We start from the raw sequence: 27,942 nt of genomic DNA, 5'->3' as shown, positions 1-27,942 counted from the left end.
TGGGGCATCCATCAGCTTCAACCACATCATTTCTTATTTCACGTTTCATGTTACCAATAATTGGAAATAAAAATGTTCCATTTTGTGAAGCTTGTCAGTTAGGGAAAGCACATAAATTGCCTTTCAATGTCTCATCGTCACGAACTAATGCTCCACTTGATTTAATTTATTCTGATGTATGGGGTCCATCTCCGGTTTTTTCAAACTCAGGTTGCCGCTACTTTGTTCATTTTGTTGATGACTTTAGCCGCTTCACATGGGTTTATCCCATCCAAAAGAAATCCGATGTTTTAATTACATTTACGAAATTCAAAGCTTTGGTAGAAAATCAGTTCAACAAGAAGATCAAAATACTTCAAACTGACGGGGGTGGTGAATACCGTAATTTTGGATCCTTAACTGAACTCAATGGAATTCAACATCGTCTTTCTTGTCCATACACAAGCGAACAGAATGGTGTTGCTGAACGGAAAATCCGTCATCTAACTGAGATATATCAAGTATTAATAGCTCAATCATCCATGCCATATGAATATTGGGATGATGCTTGTCTCACTGCTGCTTTTCTCATCAACCGACTTCCTACACCCGTCTTGAGGAATAAGTCTCCATATGAATGTTTGTATAAACGAACACCTGATTATGCATTTATGAAGGTTTTCGGATGTGCATGTTATCCTCTAATGAGACCATACAATCAACACAAAATGGACTTTAAATCCATTCGGTGCACGTTTATTGGCTACAGTCCCGATCATAAAGGATATCGATGTCTACATATTCCTACTGGCCGTATCTACATTTCACGGCATGTTACTTTTGATGAGCAAACATTCCCTTTTTCAACTCTATCAAACCAAACCAATCCTCCATCTGAACCACCATCACCAATATCATTCATAAATATACCTATTCCCACATCTCAAACAACCATCCCATCATCTCCATTACCTACTTCTACTTCTCCCCAAATCACCCTATCTAATTCACCAATTAATGAAACACCATCATCATCTCATTCCTCTTCATATGAACCCTCAACCTCATCTAATTCCTCATCATATGAACCCCCACCATCACCAACCACCAATAATCTACCTTCACTAGACAACTCACCTAACTCACCCATTCATACACGTGGGCTCTCCACCGCCATTCATGCTCCGGAATGCTCTTCTCATCATATGATCACACGTGCTAAAACTCGTGCTCTTCATAATGCAAATCTTGCCACAATCTCCATCTCTCCACCAACATGTTTTTCCGCTGCCAACAAAGATCCCCAATGGCGTTCTGCTATGGCAAATGAGTTTAATGCCCTCATTCAAAACAAGACGTGGACTCTTGTTCCTCAATCCTCTCAGAATATTGTGGGGTGCAAATGGATTTTTAAAGTCAAACAAAAAGCTGATGGTTCCATTGAACGACACAAAGCTCGGTTAGTTGCAAAAGGTTTTCATCAACAAGAAGGCATTGATTATCTAGAGACTTTTAGCCCGGTTGTAAAACATACTACTATCCGGACTATCTTATCTCTTGCTGTCACTCAACAATGGCCAATTCATCAACTTGATGTCAGCAATGCCTTTTTACACGGAACTCTCAAGGAAGAAGTGTTTATGTCTCAACCGCCTGGTTTTATTCATCCTGATTATCCTAACCATGTGTGCAAACTTCACAAAGCCCTCTATGGTCTCAAACAAGCCCCTCGTGAATGGCATACTACTCTGAAAACTGCTCTTCTTTCCCTTGGTTTTCATGAATCCAAAAACGATACATCTTTATTCATTCATCACTCTCCCAATACTACATCATTTTTTCTTGTTTACGTGGATGATATCATCTTTACTAGCAACTCCTCTTCTCACATCTCCTCCATTATCTCTCAACTCAACAATCTTTTTCCCATCAAAGATTTGGGACCACTACACTACTTTCTTGGTTTTGAAGTTCATCGTTCTACCTCTGGTATTTTTCTATCTCAATCCAAATATATTAAAGACATTCTCCTTCGAGCCAATATGAGTGACTCAAAACCTCTTCATACCCCAATATCTTCTGGGTCATCCTTATCTCGACATGATGGTGACATTCTCCCTGATCCATTTCTCTATCGCAGTACTGTTGGAGCTTTACAATATTTAACTAATACTCGACCAGATATTTCATTTGTTGTTAATCGTGCTTGTCAATTTATGCAGTCACCTACTACCACTCATTGGACTGCTGTAAAAAGAATTCTTCGTTATCTTCGTAACACGTCTCATCATGGACTTCTTATTCGTCCATCATCATCAATTGAACTTTCTGCCTTTTCTGACTCTGATTGGGCTGGTTGTCCTGACGACCGGCGTTCTACAACAGGTTATTGCATATTTTTGGGTGATAATATTATCTCGTGGAATTCCAAGAAACAACAGGTTGTTGCTCGATCTAGCACAGAATCTGAATACCGAGCTCTAGCCCATGCCACTGCTGAACTCATTTGGCTTCAATCTCTACTACAAGAACTTCGTGTCTCTCTCATTCAACCTCCCACTCTCTGGTGTGATAATATTGGTGCTGCCTTTCTCACCGCCAATCCTGTCTTCCATGCTCGTACAAAACATATAGAGATTGATTTTCACTTTGTCCGTGAACGTGTTGCTCAAAAATCTCTCACCATCCGGTACATACCTACTGATAATCAAATTGCAGATATACTCACCAAAGGACTTGCGACAAACCGTTTTGCTCTATTACGTGACAAACTCACGGTGTGTGCCACTCCGTTTCGTTTGCGGGAGGATATTAAACCAAATAATTAATTCCTCATTTATTATTTAAAAACTTTTCGTATTTCTAGCTTTTCATATTCTTAGCTTTTCATAGTCTTAGACTTTTCATTTTCCCATTTCATGTATATATATATGTCTATTGTTTATCGATAATATACACAATATCAATTCTAATCTTCTCTATCTTATCTTCTTACTATCTTTCTTCTTGTACTATAAGGCAAAAATCTTTGAAGTGTTAAGGTTGAAAGAAAATATTTTTTCCTTGTGGTACAAGAGAAAGTACATGTTATGGTACGACATGTCTTCTCTTTGGCAGCTCCCACCTGACACGAGTGAATGGTACAGCATGTCTTCTCTTTGGCAGCTCCCACCTGACACGAGTGAAATCGGCGACGACGCTGACAGCTCTATTGGTCTCCTGACTTTCATTCGACGTTCATCAAACGCATCGCACAAATTTCGTCCTACCCAAGTCCGAAGGGGCTTTGACGTGGTCTTGACAACAGTTTCTCTCAACGACTCTCTCATCAACGACACAATTTTTCTCAACTACGGCAATTTGATTTGTGATTTTGTTAGAGTGATTTGTGAGAAGATAATCATGATTCTGTTAATTAATGGTTTCGAATTGTATGTTAATTATTGGGTTTCTCATTTTCTGTTGTCTTTGATTTGAGATGATATGTTATTTGGTACTTTGTTCTTGTAATAGTAATTTAACCAAAAATAAACTATAATAAATTTTACTTTTAAGATTTCATACACAACAGATTTAATTTATTAAAAAAATGTATAGAGTATTATGCTCTCTCCTAAAAATATATTATTATTAAAAAATAATACATCTTTCTTTCTTTTTTTCTCATTAGAAAGGTGAGCTAAACCATATTTATCATTGCTTATTTATCGTAGGAAAGAAACACAATTCTTATATTTTAAAAAAAATTATGAAAATAATCAATGCAAATTAAATATAAAAAAATTGTGTTTTACAACACCAAAGAATAAAAATATGAAAAATAGAATTTAAGACTAAAATAAGAATACAATTAATTAGCTCAAAACTCCTCCAAGCTAATCATTTTCCAAATATAACCTCCAGCATCGGCAAGATAATGACACTTTTTGAATGATATTTAACGACCTCCCCTGATTTCATATTAGAAATCTCTATATATCTACCCCGAAAACCCATTTCAACTATCTATCTATCTCGGCATCCAAAGTGGGAAATACTAATTAGTTGTATAACTGTGAATCAATGTAAATATCCTTGGCGTTCCATATTCTGATGATACAAATAACTTACATTTATATATAATGACCAGGAGTGATAGATTGATCAAATTATTCAAATTCTAAGATGATTAGTATAAAGATAGGGCATTACAGTAATACCCACAAGCTGCTTCTTGTAGGAGAAGGTGATTTCTCATTTTCTACTTCCATAGCCAGAGCTTTTGGTTCTGCTTCTAACATGGTTGCCACTTCTTTATTTCGCAAGGTAATCTGACTACCATTTTCATCTCTTTTTTGACAATTATCATTTCTCTTACTCGATCTCTTATACAAAAGAACTGGTGTTGAAGCATGGGAATAGTGAAACAACCTGAAGGAGGTATGGAGTTTAGAGTGCGTACTTATGCATAAAGTAGACGTTCATTCTATGAGCCCTACGTCATTATATTCAACTTCCCTCACTCTTGGGCCATATTTGTGGCTTCAGTGAGACAAATATTTCAGAAGTGCAAAGATTATGTTAAGAAAAGGTGGTGAAGTTCATGTGACTCACAGAGTCGATCATCCTTATAACAAATGGGAATTGACCACATTGGGAGAAGAGGCTGGTTTTACATTGATTGAGAAATCTTTGTTTGATAAGTATGAATATCCAGGCTATCAAACTTTTCCCATCTCTACTAGTTTTACCTTCAAATTCATCTGCTTAGATTTAGATTTACTAAGTCTTAATAATCGACTTCTTAAATGAGACCATGGATCAATAGATTCAGAGATTGAGAGTTTTTATTTGATATCCTCTATACACCACCACAGGCAAGCCAACCGATTCTAGGAAATAAAAAAGTATTGTAAAAGGTGTGACAATCTTAATAATATATCGATTTAGAAAGAAAAATAAAACTATAATATAGAAAATGCTTGAACAGAAAAGCCAAAGTTTCTCAAAGCATATTTCTCAATCAGTGTATAATGTTTACTGCAATTACAATCATCTTCTTAGCTCAATTAACAAACAATAAAGCAAAAATAAAAAATAAAATCAATTGAGACAATCAATCAATTCCATAGATTGTCATTGTTAGCCATTTTGCAAGAGTGGAAACACATAGGGTTTCATGATTAAGAATTTGGAAACCAGCAATTGCTCTGATTAGAATGACAAAGAAGTCTGCATTAATTAATAAAATAAAATAAGGCTTAGTTTTCTTGTAAAAGAAATATGGGAAGAAAAAAAAATAGAAAGGTTTTATTTCTTCTATTCACACATTGCCTGAGAATAAAGATATGTTGATGGAAACTTAGTAGAATCTGGGTGGGTTATTCTTCTTCTGGCAGTTGAAATTCCAGATCTAACTTTCTATTCAGATGTGATCTAACCGCACTGCAGAAGAAAGGGAAATAATGAAAATTTGAAGACAGTATAGAGCGCGTTTTCAAAGTTTTAGAGAAAGCAGTTAAACAACTAAAGATAGAACAAAAGAAGCTCAAAGATAGCTAAGATAACATTTATTCATCATTCCTTATCCAATTCCATATTAAGAGAATTGTGTTTGCTGAGTTATAAAACTCATCTAAAATTCTTTGTCCATTTCTATCCAACTACTTGTCTTAGAGCTTGTTTGATCTTGGGTTATTCAAAAATAAATAAACATTATCACATCACTTTATTCATTAAGTTTTGAATATAAAACACAGGAATTTAAATTTTGAATATAAAACACAGTAATTTAACCCAAATAATCCCAAAAAACCCACTTTTTCATCAGACAATATTTTAATTTCATAACCTAATATTTTCCAAATAACCCCCATCAAACAAACTCTATTGCAAATGAGCTTGTGGAAGCAATTCAAACAAGGTAGATCCTTTGGATGTAAACATGAGCAATTTTTTAGGCGATGGTTAATGGTGTGGCATGTGGTTTCATGGAGATCTATCTCGCCTTTGATCCGTACTTTTTCTATGGACGGAATCAGCCGAATTATTAAGGTGGCTGAACAGAGAGCATGGATTCAATGATTGAATGTGAGATGTAGAGCTTGTTTGATGTAATTTTTTTTTTAATTTCTTGTCAAAGGGCTATTTCAAGGGAATGAATGATTAATCATAAGAACATAGAAAAAAGGAAAATAAGATTTAGAACCAACCCCCATTAAGAACTGGAAATTAACATAATTAAATAAACAAACATATTTAAGCCTCAATCATATCACGTACCTGGTGATTGTTGGTCTATTAGGTGGTCCTGATCCAAATATAGAAAAATCTACCGACGTTGGTAGAAGTTCAGTCCTCTCACCTGTATACTCACCTGCTTCATCAGATTGGTGCACATTTTCTTCATGTGCCACACGTTGTGGCATAACTCTCCTCGATTTTCTTGGAGGAGACAGAACAGTAGGACCATCAGATTGATTATAGTCTGAAACCGTAGAGTTCTGGGATTCCCTTTTGGGAGGTGGCCTTGGGAGTAAAACTGGTTCTGTCGGTGGAGGTCCAGATGAAAAGTACCTTTAATAAAAATATATTTTAGTTAGAAAACAAAAAGATATGATTTATGTGATAAATTTCATACCTGTGCTCCAAAGCCTGCTGGGAAGTGATCCGCAATTTTGGATCATACATAAACATCTTTGACAATAGATCCAATGCATCATCACTAGCCATAGGAAACAACTGTCTTAGAGACTGTCCAGGGACATATTGATATTCAACATAATCTGGAAGATATTGCATATCAGGCCACTGAGAGGACTTTGGAGTCCCAAAAGCAGCAAAAATCTTTCCCAACTGATCCATATCACTGTTACCCTGAAATAAAACTCAATTAATACATTTGTTTTTGCAATTGATGAGATTTGAATTTTCACCTCCTGTTCAGGAATGAGATCTCTAACTATTAGGAACAGATAAAAGCCAATCAATTAGAAATCCGTATGTAGAAATTTGGAAACCCTTTTTTGCATATGGGTGTGAGTTTGGATGATGGAAACCCCTTTTTGCATATGGGTGTGGGTTTGGGTGATGGAAACCCTTTTTTGCATATGGGTGTGGGTTTGGATGATAAAACATATATAAGTTTATGAATTTATATCTTATAATGTTATCTCATCTTGCTCCACATCCAGATGAGATATTTGACAAACAAAAATTGTATTCAAAAAACTTCCCTAGACAGATCCAGACACGGACCCGAATAGAATTTCCAAATGGCTTCATTATTTTCTATATGGAATCATTTCCTCCGCTCAAGCCTTATAAAGGGATATTTGCTGTATTTAGAATGACAGGATTTTTTCTCACTAGCACAACAACACTCTACTTACTTCCATGATCCCTACTTCACTTAAGGGTGATGTCGATGAGAATCGAACTTAGACCTTAATGTCTTAAGTAATACTCTTGCGACTTGAGCTACTCTGGGTGGGTTTGGATTGATTTAGGAGACTAAAAGTTGCTTTCATCCACAGAGAGGAGGCAAGAATTGTTCTACTTAAGTTAGTTGAATAGGATGCCCCTGTTAAGAACGGAGTACTTAACCTTAAAGATAGTTGAGATGGTAAACTATCTATTTAGAAACTTAAGGTTCAATCCTAAACAGAGAGAGAAGGTCAAATCATAGTAAATTGCAAAGAATAAAATAATTATTCTGATGATACTAGTCATCAAAAGAAAATGCATTTTAAGTAAATAAGATACTAGCATAGAGAATTAGAGATCGATCCATAGTAACATGAAACCCTTTTAATTTTGTAAATTTTTGTACACAGCAGCACTCTAGCCGTCAATATGAATTAGATTACATGGAGTAAGAGGATTGAGACAAACTGTCGCGATCAGGAGATACAAAATATCGCCTAAATTAACTTACAGAAATAACAAAGTAAATCCACCTGTAGAAAAGGCCGTCGTAGGAGGAGTTCAGCAAATATACAACCTGCAGCCCATACATCAACTGCCGGACCATAAGCCTTGGCACCAAACAGTAGCTCAGGTGCCCTATACCATCGAGCAAAGACCTACTCGAGAGTCATGAGATTTCGAATAAGAATTGCACAATGAGAAGATCAAGAAATCTATTGTAATAGAAAACTTATTTTGATGCAAATTGAATGCTTATCTATGGAAGTAACTATAGCCAAGAAGTTTTGGACTCTGAAAATGGAATCTGGCACCACAAGGCATTTCCACCCATAAAAAAGGATTAACAATTTCACACCAAAGATGATGAAGTTAGTTGAACAAACTCGTATCAAGATAGTTCATTTTCCAAGAGTTAAGGAAAAAAACAATATTTTGTTTACAGATAGTTTTCATTAAGCTTTTGGTATAAATTTGCCAAAAAGCATTGCTCCATAAGAAATATAAATGGACCACCTTCACTTTTTCATGCAAAACCAAAACGTTGAGAGCTAGAATTTGCTTGGTTTAACTACCACAACAAAATATCAGACTATTAAGCAACATAAAAACAAAATATCAGACTTCAAATGCTAATAAGAGTTCAACAAAACCAGCTACAGCAAGTTGCAATGTTCTCTATGCTAATATAACAAGATAATTAGAAGTCTAGGGTTGAGATAGAGAAGAAGCCACTAGAATTACATTATCAAAACATCTGAATATCTATTCGATTAACATCATTATTTATACTATTTCATTACTAACAATAAATTGACTACTAGCCAACCCATTTTAACAAACTAGGCCCACTATAAACAAACTCTTCTAATACTTGTTGACCTAATTTCATCTCAACCTGCTGACCTCATAGAAAAAAGATAAATATACCTGGTGAGTGAATCTACGATCTGGACTGCCATATAAACGGGCTAAGCCAAAATCTGCCAATTTTAACTGTCCACCAGGTCCTATTAATAGATTGTTTGGTTTCATATCCCTGAAAAGGATAATGACCCTTAGAACAGGTACTAGAAATAGATGCCACAAATTATTATTCACATAAAGACATACCTATGCAATACCCAGTTCTTGTGGCAGAAAGCAAGCCCCTTCAATGTCATCTGAATGTATGATTTTGTATCTGCTGGTGAAAGAACGATATTTCTATCACGGATAACAGCTTCTAGATCCGTTTGCATGAACTCAAACACAAGGTGCAGATTTTCTTTATAAGGGAATGCATCACTCAGTTCTATTATATTCGGATCTTTCATCTCCTTAAGCAATTTGATTTCTCTCAGAGCTGTAAAATTCACACCTTCCTTCTGCTTCCCAAGTCGGATTTTCTTAATTGCAACTGTCTGACCTGTCTGAGCTAACCATGTAAAAAGACCCTCAACATCAGAAAAGAGACAAAAACAAGCTGGCAATAGACAAGAAAATTACTCCAAAAAGCCTCCAAATACAGATGGTCTACAAACCACACATTGAACTCTTAATTTAGATAGCTAAATTCAGTGAAACAGACATTTGATTTTTAGTAATCCACTGTAGTAGTCAACAGAGAACTCTTTCTAGTTAGTATTTTCAGGAGCTAGAAGGAGAAGATTGAAGTGTATGCCGGATAGAAAACACAGACTAAAAAAACTTGGGCCAAGACAAAATATGTAACTTGGTGTAAACCATAGCTCTCAATAGGGGAAGAATAAACAGTACCTTAGTGTCGATCGCCTTGTAAACAACACCATAAGTTCCTTCTCCAAGCACCTCACGTTTGAGATACCGATCGGCTACTTTCTTTGAGAGCAAGTTATCAGTTCCTGACATTGATGCAGCTTCGGATAGAGAAATTATATAGTACTGGTTAGATTTCTTCTTCACCGACTGACTGCGTCAATTCCTAGATTGCATGATTTGCATCTCCTCCTCCCGACTTACTCCCGGCAATTGCAATTTGTTCTTTCATTATAAGGGAGAAAGTGGAGTTACTAAGTGAAGAGCGTAGAGGAGAGGAAGACCTAGGTGGGTAAACGGGTCGGATCAAGTCCACCTGATTCAGGTGCTTGACTATGAAATTTGCACAAAAATATATATATAATAACTTTATTTCATCACAATCTTATAAATTAACACAAAACCCTATTTTAATTACAATATTTATAATCAGATCTCTTTCTAAAAAAAAATAAACTCTACAAAAGTTGATGTTTCAAATAATTGACTCTTTTTATAGTATATAGTAACAAGAAAGATTATTATTTTTCTTTTAATGACTTAAATTTGAGTAAATGTTACGATTTATTCGGTCTCAATATCTTATTTAGTCGAATCGGTTTTTTCGTCTCGAATTTTATAGTTCGATTAATTTTTTTAATTGTTTGTAGGTCGTTTGTTACTCATATTCTCTGATTGTGTTGGCGATCATTTCTTAAGTCTGTGTTCGTCCCTTTCTTAACAGTAAATGAGATGAAATAATCGAATATGAAGTTATTTTTTTTTTCAATAAAAAATTACTCGATTTGATCTTTCATATGGAGCACCTCTTACAGGTATCATCCCTTCATTTGTATGAATTTCTCACTATTTTGGTTATATATGTAGATGATCCATATGTATTTGGCGGGATTTTTTCCGGCATTGCTTATCAACCATTGGCTAAGGATAATTTTAATTGTTGCATAGAATCTTTGGTAGAGATTTTTTTGACACTGTTTCATTGATTCGTTCGGCTTGCTCTACTATAACCGTCATCGTTCAATAACTCAAATAAATTTGTCTTTGAAGAAATCTTCAACAAATTGCATAATCGTTGGATAATTTTTAATGAGAGTTTTATTTTTGTAAATTGTTTATGCAATTTAATATTTAGATAATCAATTATTGATTTTGACTTTGGAGACGTTATCATGTATTATTTACTAATTAATTTTTCCTGTGTAACTCCTATTTGAATTTAATGTGAATTAATTCTCTATCAAAATAAATTTAAAAGTCAAAACCTTATATTTATATTTATATTTATATTTATATTTATATTTATATTTATATTTATATTTATATTTATATTTATATTTATATTTATATTTATATTTATATTTATATTTATATTTATATGAAGAAGTTGCGTAAAGGTATCTTTTTGGTCTCTTGATTACTTTTTTTTTTTATCATAACTCAGAATTTGTGTGTTGGTATTTTGTTTGATACGACCTCATATTTAGTTGGATCGAACTTTTTTATCATATATTTTTCATTTTGATTTTTTATAATTTGAAAAATGTTATTAATTGTTGATGACATATGTAAACATATTTTAAATTGACTAATACCCCAACCTTGACCCAAATTCAAAATATGAATTTAGATAAGTTAATTTAGTTTTTGTTAAATTTGAATTTAATTGGGTTAAGTAAAAAAAAAATTGGTTAACTCATTAATATCATTACATTCAAGAGCCCCCATCATTCTTATGTCCGCATCCTCTCTTAAAATAATCAAAACAAGTTTATTAAACTTTTTTAGTTAGTATTAATGGTAGTTTGTTGTAAAATCTCAATATAAAAGAAAGATGTAATTGTTGGATAACAACTTGAATAATAAATTTTCAGCTTACAACTTTTATTTTAAATTATCATGGTGACAAATTGTTATATTTTGTTGTCTCTATCGGTGGCTCTTTAGACCACTAGTGGAGGGTTTATTCATATGAATAAGGAGGCAATGAATCTGAATGTCAATAATTGAAGCAGAAGGCCAAGACAATTTGAGGAGTTAGAGAGGTGCCAACGACTTTCTCGATGACATTTTGTCCCTGATTGAAGTGTATCGAAGAGTCGGGTGAATCAATCATAGACAAATCATGTGTTATATCATGATAACCCATATCGATTATGGATGAATTCATTTATTTCGTTCCTGTTTCTCAATGTGTCGCCTATAGAACCGCAAATTTTGATTAAGAGGATACCATTTCTATCTCTCTAGTTTGCTGGAAGTGAAGGCGAAGAAGAAGAATGGACAAAGGAAATCTTGTAGCTTCTCTCTATATATAATTGGATTATTGGTTTTCTCTACAATTCTTGGGTTATTTTAATTTTTATTTGCTTGAAGAGTTCGTACTTGCAAACCCTAACGACGTCCAAGGACTATAGAATTTGTTAGAGTCGGAAGGTGAATAATCATAAGATGAAATATGTCATTGAAATTGTGGAAAGATTATTAAGCGGAAGCCCAAGAACATGTGTTAACATTGGTGAATGTTGGAATTTATAGTGTCACTAATATAATAAATAATTATACAAATGTCATATTTAATATATACCAAAATGATATGATCTAATGTGAAATTAAGTTTATGATTTATGAGTGTATTTGTGATGAATATAAACTTAAGTGACATTTCTAATTTTATGAAAAAGACTAAATTAGAAATAACTTAGCTGTAATAACTAACTTAATGTTGACTATATGTAACGGTAATTGTCCCAATTTGAAGTACAGACAATTCTCCTTTGCGTCCCCATCAACAGAGATAGAAAATCATTGACGTACTCATCAAATTGGAAGAATCATTTCACCTAAAGAAAGTCTAAGGAAAGAGAACATTAAAAAATCATTACATCCATGCAAAGTCTAAGAAAGAGAAGATTCACAATATGAATTAAGGTATGCTTTCGCCGCATTCAGATTTTAATTTCTCACACATTATATTAGAATTTAATTAAGATAATTCTAATACTGAATGCTCATTTGTTGGATTTTGGATTTAAATATATATGCAGAACATATTATTAGATTAAAGTCATGGGCTTAATGATTATGAAATGAATAATTGTAGATACCCGTTTAGTATTTGTTTATTTGGTGACGTGACAAAACAAATATTAATAATATGGTGGGCCTTCTTATAATATTGTGGGCTTTAACAATATATGGGCTTCAACTAGGGTTAGGTCCTTGAGACAAATATTATTTAATAAACAGGAGAGGGAGATTAAAAGAAGAACTCTCACGCCTTCTCTCTCTCAACTCTCCTCCGTTTTCTTGTCCTTTGATTTCCCCCGTCAATATCAGAGGAGAACGGATAATACTTAGTTTTGGAAGACCTAGTTGTTCCTTTCAAGAACAGATCAATCCGAATCTACAATGGGACCATTTTCAGGTACGCTTCCGCTGCGTTATAATTATAGTCTATATTCATGATTAGGATACTGATAAGAAATTTCTATCAGTTGGTATCAGAGCAGTCCTATTTATGAATCGATAATTTTTATAATGATCGTATGTATTTGAATCTGAATTTTTATAATGATCGAATTATTAGAATCTGTTTTATTAAATTAGATAATAATATTAATAATATTAATAATCTAATAATTATTCCATTTAAATAAAATAATTTCATCTTCAGATGTCACCAAAGTGACCTCTATTTCGTAATTGTTTTATTTAAATTCTTAAGGATATTTATATATTTTTTATTTCATGCGTTTATTGATTAACCCAAAGGTTGATCAATACTTGGAAGAAATATAAACATACTCGTGGTAATAAATCTGTGACAATTATAAAGTTTTCATGTGGATTATACTTTTATCTAAAGATAAATTTACTAGTTTTATAGAATTTATTGTCATGATTTTATTATTGCAACAAGAGTACCGCTTACAATTAAAATTATTATCCAAAGAATCGGTTTTAATGATGTGTTTGGTATCTTGCGATGGGGTTAACCATAATTTGTTTATTATTTAAATATTTGTAATAATGTGAGTGTTTATATTTTTTTGTTAACTTCAGGATCTGGATCTGGTTCTTTGATATCTGCTAACTATTCAGTCCCCATTTTATCGGGGGACAACTTTAAGAACTGAAAAGAATCCATTTTGATTCATTTGGGCTGTATGGATCTGGACTTAGCATTAAGGATAGACCAACCCGCTCCTCTTACGGATGTAAGCACTGCTGATCCAAGGCAGATGTTTGAGAAGTTGGAAAAATCTAATCGTTTAAGTCTGATGATCATAAAGAAAAGCATTCCAGAAATATTTCGGGGTACGATATCTGATGATATCACTAAGGTTGAAGAATTTCTCATCGAGATAGAAAAACGCTTTACTAAAAGCGATAATGCGGAAATGAGTATTTTTCTTCAGTCACTCATTACCATGAGGTATCTCGGGAAGGGGAACATAAGGGAGTACATTCTTAATATGTCCAATGTCGCTTCAAAACTGAGAGCACTCAAGTTAGACCTTTCAGAGGACATGTTAGTCCTATTGGTCCTGCTCTCACTTCCTGCTCAATATGATCAATTCAAAGTTAGTTATAACTGTCAAAAGGAGAAATGGACTCTTAATGAACTCATTTCTCACTGTGTTGAAGAGGAAGAAAGAATGAAGCACAAAAGGACTAAGGAGGTACATATGATTGGAACCTCAAAATATGTCAGCGGCAATAAAAGAAAGTTTAAGGCCGTGAAGATTGAGACTGCTAAGGCTCCAGTCCCAGCTCTTTAGGCTCGTCCTATGGATAAATCTTGCTTCTTTTGCAAGAAGACTGGACATGAAAAGAAGGATTGTGCCAGCTATCACAATTGGTGTGTGAAGAAAGGTACTGTTCTTACATTGGTTTGTTTTGAAGTTAATCTAGCTTTAGTGCCTCGAAACACTTGGTGGTTAGACTCTGGTTCAACTACTAACATCACTGTTTCAATGCAGGGTTGCCTAAGCCACCGAAGCCCAATTGATGCTGAAAGGCGCATTTACTTTGGAAATGGGGAATCAGTCGAAGTGGAAACAGTTGGCAATTTTAAATTGTTGCTAAGTACTGGGCATTTTCTTGAATTAAAAGACACTTTTATTATACCGTCATTTTGACGGAATTTGGTTTATGTTTCTTATTTGGACAAATTCGGTTATCATTGTTCGTTTGGAAACAATGAAGTTGCATTGTCTTTGAATTCAAATTTGGTTGGTTTTGGTACTTTTATGTTGAATGACAATTTATACATGCTTGACACTTTAACTTCATATCATGAAACCCTAAATGTGCAAACGAGAGGTACTAAGCGAAAATTAAATAATTCAAGTTTATTATGGCACAAACGTTTAGGTCATATTTCGAAAAATCGAGTTGAAAGACTCATTAAGGATGGAATCCTTGATTCCATAGATTTTTCGGATATTGAGGTTTGTGTTAACTGCATTAAAGGTAAACAGACCAAAGTGAAGAGGACAGGTGCTTATCGAGCTACATAAGTCTTAGAGTTGATACATACAGACATTTGTGGGCCATTTTCCACACCTTCGTGGAATGGTCAACAATACTTTGTATCATTCACATATGATTATTCTCGATATGGCTATCTTTACCTCATAAGGGAAAAATCTGAGGCAGTGGACATGTTCAAAGCATTTAAGGTTGAAGTTGAAAATCAACTCAACAAACGCATTAAGATCATTAGATCTGACCGTGGAGGTGAATATTACGGTAGAAATGATGGATCGGGTGAACAACGTCCAGGCCCTTTTGCTGACTTCCTTAAAGAGTGTGGAATAGTCCCTCAATACACCATGTCGGGTTCTCCTAGCATGAATGGTGTTGCAGAGAGACGTAATCGCACATTAAAAGATATGGTTCGAAGTATGATATGTCAAACCACTTTGCCAAAATCTTTTTGGGGGGAAGCATTGAAAATTGCAGTCTATATTCTTAATCGAGTACCGACTAAGGCGACAATCAAAACACCTTATGAACTCTGAACTGGGCGTAAACCCATCTTACGTCATTTTAGGGTGTGGGGATGTCCAGCTGAAGCAAGGCGTTATATGCCAAATGAACCAAAGCTAGTATCTCGTACGGTGAGTAGTCACTTTATTGGTTACTCGGAACGGTCAAAGGGGTATAAGTTTTATGATTCCACATTAAGAAACATTTTTGAGACGGGTACTGCCACGTTCTTTGAGAATGTTGAGTTTGAGGGGAGAAATACAGTTTTAGACTTTTCTTTAGAGGATCAAGAAATCACCAAAGTGATTGACCTGACACCTCAAGAAGGATTAGTCATTCCGACTCCCATACAGTTTCAAGATACAATTGAGGAACCCATTCAAATTGAACGGGAATACCAAGTTATAGCTGAAGAACAAACTCAAGAAACTCAAGAACATATTGTTCAAGAGCCAACGTTATTACATAAATCCACTAGAGAACGGAGAAATGCCATTCTGAATGATTATGTGACATTTCTTCAAGAAAATGAGGACAATGGTGGCATGACTGAGGATGATCCTATCAACTTTTGTCATGCCATGAAGGGTCCTAATTCGGATAAATGGATCAAAGCAATGCGTGATGAGTATAAATCAATGCAAGACAATAAGGTTTGGGAACTTGTCCTATTGCCAGAAGGTGCAAAACCCGTAGGTTGTAAATGGATTTTTAAAACCAAACGGGATGCTAATGGTAATGTGGAGAGGTATAAAGCATGTCTTGTAGCTAAAGGTTATACTCAGAAAAAAGGGAATTGACTATAAAGAGACTTTCTCTCCGATTTCTTTGAAAGTCTCTTTTAGGACAATCATGGTTCTAGTGACACATTTTGATTTGGAGCTTCATCAAATGGATATAAAGACAGAGTTTCTGAATGGTGACATTGATGAAACAATCTATATGGTACAACCTGAAAGTTTTGAGGTCGATGACCCGAAACAAATGGTTTGTAAATTAAGAAAATCTATTTATAGACTAAAACAAGTGTCTCGCCGGTGGTATCACAAATTTCATTAAATAATTCTTTCATACAGTTTTGAAATGAATGTAGTTGATGATTGTGTTTATCAAAAGTTTAGTGGGAGTAAATTTATTTTTTTGGTTTTGTTTGTGGATGACGTTCTGCTTACCACAAACGATATGAGCTTCTTGCACGAAACTAAGAAATTTCTTTCGAATAACTTTGAAATGAAAGATCTTGGGGAAGCTTCTTTTGTATTAGGGATCCAAATATACCGTGAAAGATCTCAGTATATTCTTGGGTTATCTCAAATGAGCTATATCGATAAAGTACTTGAACGATTTGACATGCAGAATTTCAAACCAGGAAATACCCCAGTTGCCAAAAGAGACAAATTCAATTTAAATCAATGTCCAAAATCAAGTTTAGACATCCAGGAAATGCAAAAGATTCCATATGCTTCTGCGGTTGGAAGTCTTATGTATGCACAAGTATGTACGCGTCCGGATATTGCGTTCATAGTTGGTGTGTTAAGCAGATATCTCAATAATCCTGGAATGGATCACTGGAAAGCAGCTATAAGGGTGATGAGATACCTAAAGAAAACAAAGGATTATATGCTCACATATAGGAGGTCAGACCATTTGGAGATCGTTGGGTACTCTGACTTCGATTTTGCGGGTTGCCCAGACAATAGGAGATCTACATCTAGCTGCGTTTATACATTGGCTGGAGGAGCCATTTCTTGGCGTAGTGCCAAACAGACACTTGTTACCAGCTCTACTATGGAGGCTGAATTTGTGGCATGTTTTGAAGCATCACATCAGGGAATTTGGTTAAAGAATTTTTTCACAAGGCTGCGCATTATTCCGGGCGTCGAAAGACCTATTAAGATTTTTTGTGACAATAATTCAGCTGTTTTGTATTCCAATAACAATAGGATCTCGTCGAAGTCAAAGCATATTGATATTAAGTTCCTACGTTTGAAAGAAATGGTACAAAGTGGTCAGATTTGCATCGAGCATTTATGAACAAAATCTATGTTAGTAGACCCCCTAACTAAAGGTGTAACACCTATGGTATTTTACGGGCATATTGCACGTATGTGTGTGTTACAATTTAAGGAAGCTTCATTATAGTGGGAGAGTATGCTACAATTAATTTTTGTCAATTGCGCGATATTTTCTAAAGCACTTTTCTGATCAGAAATAAAGTTTATTTTTGACACTTTTGTACATTATATTCAAAGATAACGATCTCATTAAGTTTGGACCAGAGAAAATTGACATATTCAGGTCACATTAATGTGATTTTTTCTCTACATGTTTCATAATTGATCTATGTCGTTTGATTGCAGTAGTATCAGTGATTATTGTTAGTTTAGCCATAAATATGATGAATGTTTCTTTAGTCCTATATTACTATGATTGATGGACCAGATTGTTATAAGCCCTTTATTTTTATTGACTGATAAATTGAGCTCTTAAAGAATAATGTGTTCATTCGGATACATATTAATTCCAGTGGGAGATTGTTGGATTTTGGATTTAAATATATATGTAGAACATATTATTAGATTAAAGTCATGGGCTTAATGATTATGAAATGAATAATTGTAGATACCCGTTTAGTATTTGTTTATTTGGTGACTTGATAAAACAAGTATTAATAATATGGTAGGCCTTCTTATATTGTGGACTATAACAATATATGTGCTTCAACTAGGGTTAGGTCCTTGAGACAAGTATTATTTAATAAACAAGAGAGGAGATTAAAAGAAGAACTCTCACGCCTTCTCTCTCTCAACTCTCCTCCATTTTCTTGTCCTTTGATTTCCCCCGTCAATATCAGAGGAGAACGGATAATACTTAGTCTTGGAAGACCTAGTCGTTCCTTTCAAGAACAGATCAATCCGGATCTACAATGAGATCATCTTCAGGTATGCTTCCGCTGCGTTATAATTATAGTCTATATTCATGATTAGGAGATATAGAAGTAGCTAGAAAGGAACTCAACGAGATACTTTCAAAGAATTCTAATCGGGTAGAGACCTCTCATGGATTAATAATGGTAGTTTCTCCTATGGAATCTTCTTGAGAGTTAAAGGAGATAGAGAAAATGGTGATAAAAAAATAGAGATCTTGCAATAGCAATTGAAGAGTCTTAAACTTCTTATTGCTCCAATTCGTGTGATTAAAGGAGACTACTACAATGTATTGAAAGTTTATCATGAACTTGTTAAGGACGAGCTTAGAGACTTCCGATCATATCTAAGCGTGAATTCAAATTAAGAGGGTTGAGGCTAGGATGATTGCCCAACCTGTTGTTGGAAAACCGAAAATGAAGTTGATGGACTTCTGAATGCGAGGACGAATTTGTCAGATAAAATGAGATTTTTGATAGTTTCTTCAACACGCAGAGAAAGATCACATTGCAATCGCAAAAGAAAGGGGTTTGTTGACATGATTTGTCAAAACCATAAAAAATGTTAAATTGGTTTCTTTAAAAAAAATAAAGTTGTAAATGTTGAAAGTTGTCCGTTGATTAAGAAAAGACATTCCATAGTGATTGTTTTGAATGGACTAACGAAGACTTGAGTTTCTATATTGGGTAGCTAAAAAATGAAACTTGATGAATTGGATTTGATAAGACAATATGACTACATGATTGTAGTTTGATGTTTAATCAATTTATTTTGTCAAAGTGAAACTTTTTTTCTAATATGTTTCTCCTTAATAAGAGGACGTAAAAATAATAAAACAGATTAATAAAACTGTTAGTTAATATTAATTACAGTTTCTTGTGCTACTCCTACTCCTATATAAAATAGTGATTAAATTATTTAGATAACAATTTTAATAATAAATTTTCAGTTTACATATTCATTTCAAGAATTTAACATCCTCTTTCACATCCATTTTTTCCTCATCTTCTCTCACTTCCATCTCTAATATTCTCTTCCACGTTCTTTTTTTTTACGCAATAATCTTCTACATAATTACTTCTAGATTATAGATGAAATGGAAACTTGACTCTTATTATAAACATAAATAAATCAAAATGTGTTAGATAAATCAAAAATATATTAAATAGGTCAAAGACGTATTAAAAACAAAAACATATTAAATAGAGCTAAATGAGTCAAATACTTATTAAACGAGCTAAAATGCGTTAAACGAGTGAAAACGTGTTAAACAGCTCAAAATGTGTTAAAACGAGCCAAAACGAATCAAATACTTGCTAAATGGACTAAAAACATGTTAAATAAGGTAAAAAAACATGTTAGACGAGCTAAGAACGTGTTAAACAGGGTAAAATAAGTCAAATATTTGTTAAGTAGTTAAAAATGTATTGAACAAGACAAAGACGTATTGAACGAGACAAAATAATAAATAAAAATTATTTAGTTTGGGTTACCCAATCCATATCAATGAATAATATAGGTTGGGTAACGAGTTGAGTAAATTTAATTTGGGTTGAATATGAGTTTGGTAATACGGGTTGAGTTTACTCATTTATTCACCCCTAGTTGGTAGGTTGTTTGTTGCTCATACTCTCATATTGTATTGGTGATCATCTCTCGAGTTTATCTCCCTTTCTTAACAACAAAAGAGATGAAGTGACCGAATCTAGAATTTTGTTTCCTTTTTTCAATAAAGAGTTATTGAAACTAATTTTTCAGTTGAAAACCTCATATATGTATCCTCATATTATTTTTATGGCTTTGTCGCTTTTTTTTAACCATATATGTAGATGGTTAGTTATCATTTTGCATAATATTTTTCAACGTTTCTTAGCGACCGTAGTCAAAGACAATTTTCATTATCGCTTAGAATATTTGGTAGAGATTCTTCCAATACTATTTAATTGGTTTGTTCGGCTTGTTTTACTTCATCACTAACCGCTACGGATATTTGGAGTCACCCTAAACAAATGACAAAATTGTTGGATGTTCTTCATTAGAATTTTAGTTATTGTAAATTTGTCATATTAATTATTTAATAATTAAATTTGTATTTAGTTGTTTTGATTTTATTGACATTATTTTGTAATTTTATTTTTTTTACATGTAACTACTTATTTGAATTAATGATAATTAATTATTTTCCAAAAAAAACCCAAAGTGTTTTTTTTCGAGGCCATGCATGATTTTAACCTTAGTTGGTCATTATTTAAGATTAGTTTGCGAAATATATATTTCTTATTTTTTCTCTTATTTCTTTAACAAACCTCGACATTGAATATTATGATGATGAATTTCCACTTGCCAATGAAAGGATACAATCTATGGTCGTAAAACCCTAACTTGGTCAATTCAACATAATCGTCGAATCCTAACTTCATTATGCTTATGTTTTTAAGTTCAAACTCTATTATCTAATTTCTATACAATCTTATTTACTTTTTATTTAGTCCATACTCATTGAATGCGTTTTTTTAAGATAAAATTAATGGTAGGATTGTCAAATAGAGACACATTATTGGTGGCCAATTAAGATTTCTGATTTTTTTTAAACCTTAAAATTTGGAGCTCTTTCTTGTTAAAATTATACAAAACGATATTAGTTTTAATGGTTTCAAACGCCATTAACTTATTATCTATGTGAAATTTATAAATAAATAAAATACTCATTTCACTAAGTTAATTACCAAATTTCAGTGAATTGAAGATTTGACTACCGATTTTTTGAAATTTGGTAGTAAAAATTTTCATTTCATTGAATTTTGTTAGTTAAATTAGTGACACGGATCTTTTATTTTTTTATAAATGTCACTATAGACACCCCATTTTTATACCACAAATATCCAATAAATAACATGGTCTAATATAATACCCACACTCATTTACTAGGTCAGGAGAATAAAAACATAAATTTTCATTTGAAAATCGGCTCGGAATAATCTGAAAATGATGGTCTAAACATCGAAATTTAAAAACACTCAACTCACGAGTGTCCTCATACCTTCAAAATGACCAGCACGAAAAATCGTGGACTTTGAGTATAATATTGTTGTTGGAGAAATTGTACTGAAAGGTCATTTCGGAGATCGTTTATGGGTCAAAATTCCATTTTTCATAACAACTCAGTTTCTGGAACTCGTAACACGTTCATATCCATCATTTTGAAAAATCATGAATTTTGTGTATAATATCGATGTTTGTAATTATGTGCAGAAGATATTAAAAAAGATGAAAAAGATGAAAATGAGTCAAACCGGCAAGTCAACTCGCAAACCAGTGATTCAACCCGGGTCAAGGAAAAGTCAATCACCGATCAACCGGTTAAGGAGAGTTTTTTTAGAAATAAAGGAAGATGAATTTGTTGTTTTTTATTTTATTCCCAATTTTTCCCTCCAATGAAACAAAAAAAAGGGGGTGAACGGTTATTGGGTATTTTGGCTCATTTGGGGGTTAGAACAAAAAAAACAGATCGATTCCAGTTAAGAGACAAGGGGGATCATTTTTGTTGAGAAGGGAGATCGAATTCCAATCAGTTAAAGGAGGTTGGCTGATTTTCTATGAAAGAGCATATCAGAGTTCAAGAAGCGCAAAGAGAAAGAGAGCCTGAATGGAGAGTGAGGGAACCAATTCAAGAACGCTTGAAGGTGATTCCGGCAAGGACAACAACTTCTCTTACAATTTCTACTTCTCCTTTGTTCTTCCTTCTTCAGTTCTCCGGTGCAAGAGAAGAGGCGTTGTCCGGCGATTCCAGTTGTGGTGGAACTCATGTGCTTGCGGCTGATTATGTTCGAGCTATCAATGATTTTGGCGACTTCATTTGCATCACTATCAACAAGGATGAAATGTAGCAGGCAAGTAGCTGGTTTACGTCGTCGCTTATTTGCATTATTTGGACATCATGCTGGGACTATAAGAGAGGCGGTTGTTGTTATTATGCGCACAATTGCAGAAGAAGATGCAATTGCTATAGAATTCATGCGTGATGCTACTTTGCGTGATGCTACTTTGCTCTGTCATTTATTGCATGCCTATTTTCCTTCCTTTTGGAGAATGTTGTGATATCAGCCGTCAACTTGTGGCACTGTGAGCAGATTCTTATCAACCTACTCTTGATTTGCTCTCCAGAGTGCTTCCTCTAGGCTTTGTTGGGAATTTTGAAAAGAAGAATACTTTTATACGGTAATCAATCAATGTGAGATGGATAAATGTACAGGTTATCCAAATTTAAAATAGGAGATCAAGTACACAATAAAATAATACCACATTTACGTGAAAAACCCTGTTAATTTTGAGGGTAAAAACCATGGGTCCAACCGAAAAATTTCACTATAAAAAGAAATGGATACAAATATTCTTCTCAATTTTAAACTCAAAGTTGAGGTATACAAACAGAGAAAATCAATTTCATCCAGACTCAAGCTAGTCTAGATATACAACAAAAATTGGAACCTGAAGGTGATAAATGTAAGGAGATCTCTATTGCCTCCTTCTCTTCTTCTTTATCTGTTTCTTTTTCTCTGTTTCTTCTCTTCTTAGCAGAATGTTCTCTCTAGAAGTGATAAAATGATCAGCATTCTTAGAGTTTGCTTGTTTAATTAAATGCCTGATTGGGCTGGACCCAAAGGCCCAACAATCTCCCCCTCCAGCCCACGGAAAGAGGCACACTAATCTTCAAGTCATCACCTGGTATTCATGCCGACAAGCCGACAATAGAGCTCGAACTTGTCTTTTGGAGCAATCTTCATAAACATGTCTGACGGGTTCTTATTCATGTGGATTTTCTTCAGCTTCATCTAATGGTTTTCTATTACATCTCTTAACCAATGAAATCTCACATCAATATGCTTAGTTCTGGAAGGATATGTAGCATTCTTGCTCAAATTTATGGCACTTTGGCTATCACAATAAACAATTACATATTCCTGTTGCATACCAAGCTCTAAGAGAAATCTAATCATCCACAATAACTCCTTACCAGCTTCAGTTGCTGCAATGTATTCTGCTTCTATTGTTGACAAAGCTACACATTTCTGCAACTTGGATTTCCATGACACGACTCCCCCTACAAAAGTAAACACATAACCCGAAGTGGATTTTCTGTGATCTAGATCTCCAACAAGCATTTGTGTAACCTTCTAACACAGTTTCAACATTTCCAAAACTGAAACACAAATTAGAAGTACCTCTTATATATCTAAGAATCCACATCACTGCTTCCCAATGTGGTTTTTCTGGATTAGAGAGGAATCTACTTACCACACCGACTACATGGGCTATATTTGGCCTAGTGCAAACTATTGCATATATTAAACGCCCTACAACTGAGGAGTATGGCATACTTGACATTTCATCATTTCTTTCTCTATTGATGGACACATCTTCTTGCTCAATTTCAAATGGCCAGGAAGTGGACAACTTACTTCCTTTTCTCCTTGCATGTTGAATCTCCCAAGCACCCTTTCAATGTACTTCTCTTTTGACAACCAAAGTCTCCTAGCCTTTTTGTCACGAGTAATCTGCATTCCCAATATCTGACATGCTTGGCCCATGTCCTTCATGTCAAATGTATTGGACATAACCTTCTTCAACATGGATATTATCTAAGCATCATGTCCTACAATCAACATATCATCAATATAAAGTAAAAGGATTAGAAACTTTCAATTAGAAAATCTTTTGAAGTAAATACACGGATCCGCCTTAGTTCTCTGGTACCCATTACTCATCATAAAAGAGTCAAATTTCGTGTACCATTGTCTCAGAGCTTATTTTAAACCGTATAGCCTCTTCTTCAATTCGTAAACTGTGTTCTCCTTTTCTTTCACTTCAAATCCCTCTAGTTGTACCATGTAGATCTCTTCTTCCAAGCTACCATGAAGAAAAGCAGTTTTACATCAAGTTGCTCAAGCTCAAGGTCTAAGTTAGCTACTAGACCTAACATTGTACGAATGAAAGTCATCTTTACCACTGGTGAGAAAATCTCCTCAAAGTTTATGCCTTGTTTCTGTCCAAAACCCTTTACAACCAGTTGAGCTTTGTATTTCATAATTTCTACATTTTCATCTCTATTTATCTTGAACACCCATTTATTTCTCAATGCCTTACAAACCTTAGGAAGCTCGACTAGCTCATATGTGCTCATTTCTTGTAATGACTTCATCTCATCTTTCATTGCATTCTGCCACTTAGCCTTGTCTTTATAAACTTGTGCCTCTTGAAAACTTCTTGGCTCTCCTTCTTATGTCAATAGGATATACTTTGAAGAAGGGTATCTTTTAAAAGGTTGGTGCTCTCTTTCAGACCTTCTTAACGGGGGCTCTTCTGGCTCCTCTTGACGATGTTGTTCCCCCTACTCATGAGCATCATAAATAATATCATCATCATTACTATCATTCATGTTAGAGGTTATCTTAGTGACTTCTTCATTATGTTCATCTTCATTTGTTACTGTTGGTTGTACATGTGAAAGAATTGGTATGAGTTCTATAAACACATCAACTCTCTCTAACTTCTCATTGATTTATAGATTTATCTCATTCTGACCCTCGGAAAACACATATCTGCATCTAACAATTCTCTTCTTTTTTGGGCCCAATAATTTGTACCCAAATTCCTCATTTCCATATTCAAGGAAAATACATGGAATTGCTTTATCATCCAACTTGGATCTTTGTTCTTTGAAATATGCACATATGCTTTGCATCCAAACACCCTTAGATGCGAGTATAAAATATTCTTCGTAGATCATACTCTTTCTGGTATTTCAAACTTCAAAGGAATAGAGGGTGACCTGTTTATGAGATAGCAAGATGTGCGAACTGATTTTGCCCTAAACTGTTTTGGTAACTTTGTCATCTCCAGCATGCATCTCACCTTTTCTACAACGGTGCGATTCATTCTCTCAGCCACACCATTGTGTTGTGGAGTTCCAGGCACTATTTCTCATGTTGATTCTATATTTTACACAATATTCTTTAAACTCCTTGGAGGTATACTCTCCCCCGTTATCAGAGCAAAGACATTTCAACTTATTGTTTGTCTCTCTTTCTACCATGACATGGAACTCTTAAAGTAATTAAATACCTGGTCTTTCGTTCTCATAAAATAAACCCACAACTTTCTAGATGCGTCATCAATAAATGTTAGAAAGTATCGATTGTCACCCATTGACTCCTCCTCAAAATGACCACACACATCAGAATAAATCAAGTCCAGCACATTATGTTTCCTTTCTGATATTTGACTAAAAGAGACTCTGTGTTGCTTACCAAATGGGCATTAATCGCATAGATCCAGAACCTCGTCTTTGGTTGAGGGGATGTGAAACTTCCTCACTAGAATTCGCAGCCCTTTCTCACTCATGTGTCTGAGACGTTGATGTCATAGATTTAAAGAGCTTTCAGCTTGTACTACATTCAAATCATTCTTGAGTATCTTCACATGTGTTCGGTATAAGGAGTGTCACGACTTTCCTTGTATTACAATCATTGATCCCTTGCTGAGCTTCCATTCTCCACTACCAAGGTAATGCTTGAATCCATCTTTTTCCAATGCATCACCTGATATCAAGTTTAGACGCAAATCAGGAATATGTCGCACATCTTTCAGTGTTAACTGATGTCCCATCTCTATCTACAAACAAATATCGCCAATATCCACAATACTCGAGTGACTAGTATTACCCATCTTCATTGTACCAAGATCTCCAGCCTTGTAAGTTGTGAAAAACTCTCTATTTGGTGTAGCATGATAGCAAGCACCTGTATCAAATATCCACTCAACTCCTTGGTTACTTTTTACATGTAGATATTGTTCTTTTTCACAAGAAAGAATCACTACATCATCTGCAGTTACTATGGATGTGGTATTTCTGATCTCATCATCTTTTTTCTAATTTTTGTCTTCATTTTGTAGTCTTTTCTAGGCTCTACAATTTTTCTTCATATGACCTTCTTTACCACAATAATAGCATTGTCTTCCCTTAGATTTTGATTTGCCTCTAGACTTGTTATGACCTCTTAATTGTTGTCGGTATTCAACTCTTCCCATGTTCTCTATGACTAGGGCATGTGCACTATTTGTATTAGGTGACTTCCTTCTTGTCTCTTCATTGAACAAGATGCTAGTAACTATACTCATAGTAATAACACCATTTAGAGCTTCATTACTAATTGTCACAACCAATGTCTCCCAACTGTCGGGCAATGATCTCATGAGAAATAAGTCTTGCAGCTCATCTTCTAATGTTATCTCCGTCACTGATAATTGATTAATCAAGCTCTGGAACTCATTTAAATGCTCAGCAACACCTACACCTTCTCTAATTTCATATTTACTAACTTTCGAATTAGAAACACTTTGTTACCTACTGTTTTATGCTCATAGACTGACTCCAACTTCTTCCACGACTCATATGCATTCTTCTCACTTGCTACATGGTGGTACACGCTATCATCAAGCCATTGTCTGATTGTGCCGACTACTTTCCGGTTCAATTTTGTCCGATCACTGTTAGACATATCTTTTGGCTTCGCACTATCTCCTTCAACCGGCTCATACAAGTTTTTATAGTAAAGGATATCCTCCATTTTGGATTTTCAAATCTGAAAATTATTATTTGTCAACCTAATCATTGTGCTATTGCCTTCCATCTCAACCTACAAAAGCACTCTTCAAAAATAAACTTAATAACTCTAATACCACTTGTTGGGAATTTTGAAACGAATAATACTTTTATACTATAATCAATCGATGTGAGATGGGTAACTGCACAAATTATCCAAAATTAAAATAGGAGATCAAGCACAAAACAACGCCAGATTTACGTGAAACCCTCTCTCAACCCGGAGGGTAAAAACCACAGGGCCAACCGACAAATTTCACTATAAACAAGAAACAGATACAAATGTTCTTCTCAACTTTAAAATCAAAGTTGAGGTATACAAACAGAGAAAACCAATTTCATTCATACTCAAGCTACTCTAGATATACAACAAGAAACTAGAACCTGAAGGTGATAAATGTAAGGAGATCTCTACGGCCTCCTTCTCTTTTTCTTCCTCTATTTCCTCTTCTTTGTTTCTTCTCTTCTTAGCAGAATATTCTCTCTCTAGCAGTAATAGAATGATCAACATTCTTAGAGTTTGCTTGTTTAATTAAATGTCTGATTGGGCTGGACCCAAAGGCCCAACAAGCTTGGTTGCTTATCTACATATCTGTTTTGATGGGGTTTCACTTAATGGTACACAAAATGCATTAGATCAAGAAGGGTCTTCATTGAATATTCGACAAAGGCGATTACTTCATTAGAGAAAGATTC

The 27,942-nt window shown here is 34.4% G+C and overlaps 3 protein-coding genes across 4 annotated transcripts; 2 read left to right on the top strand and 1 right to left on the bottom strand.

Moving 5' to 3' along the window:
* Positions 1 to 4,143: 4,143 nt before the first annotated feature.
* On the top strand, positions 4,144 to 4,770 carry LOC124917406 (heavy metal-associated isoprenylated plant protein 41-like). Its single transcript, XM_047457855.1, has 2 exons — positions 4,144 to 4,279; positions 4,511 to 4,770. Exons 1-2 carry the CDS (start codon positions 4,144 to 4,146, stop codon positions 4,768 to 4,770), a joined length of 396 nt encoding a protein of 131 aa, XP_047313811.1.
* Positions 4,771 to 4,940: 170 nt separating this feature from the next.
* On the bottom strand, positions 4,941 to 9,906 carry LOC124917403 (cyclin-dependent kinase D-3-like). Of its 2 annotated transcripts, none has more exons than XM_047457851.1 (7): positions 9,643 to 9,906; positions 8,998 to 9,296; positions 8,815 to 8,923; positions 7,917 to 8,042; positions 6,599 to 6,834; positions 6,241 to 6,534; positions 4,941 to 5,403 (listed from the first exon to the last, which is right to left on the bottom strand). In XM_047457851.1, exons 1-7 carry the CDS (start codon positions 9,751 to 9,753, stop codon positions 5,340 to 5,342), a joined length of 1,239 nt encoding a protein of 412 aa, XP_047313807.1. In that variant the 5' UTR covers positions 9,754 to 9,906; the 3' UTR covers positions 4,941 to 5,339. The 2 variants fall into 2 exon arrangements, with proteins under 2 accessions (XP_047313807.1, XP_047313808.1); XM_047457852.1 differs by having other exon boundaries at positions 8,998 to 9,301; positions 9,643 to 9,782.
* A 3,923-nt stretch (positions 9,907 to 13,829) lies between these two features.
* LOC124917405 lies at positions 13,830 to 14,444 on the top strand. The gene has a single exon (XM_047457853.1). It carries the CDS (start codon positions 13,830 to 13,832, stop codon positions 14,442 to 14,444), a length of 615 nt encoding a protein of 204 aa, XP_047313809.1.
* The last annotated feature ends 13,498 nt before the right edge of the window (positions 14,445 to 27,942 follow it).

Source organism: Impatiens glandulifera, unplaced genomic scaffold (genome assembly GCF_907164915.1).
Source record: "Impatiens glandulifera unplaced genomic scaffold, dImpGla2.1, whole genome shotgun sequence".
NCBI lineage: Eukaryota > Viridiplantae > Streptophyta > Magnoliopsida > Ericales > Balsaminaceae > Impatiens > Impatiens glandulifera.
Note: the sequence above shows the minus strand (reverse complement) of the source record. Positions and strands in the feature narration are given on the sequence as shown.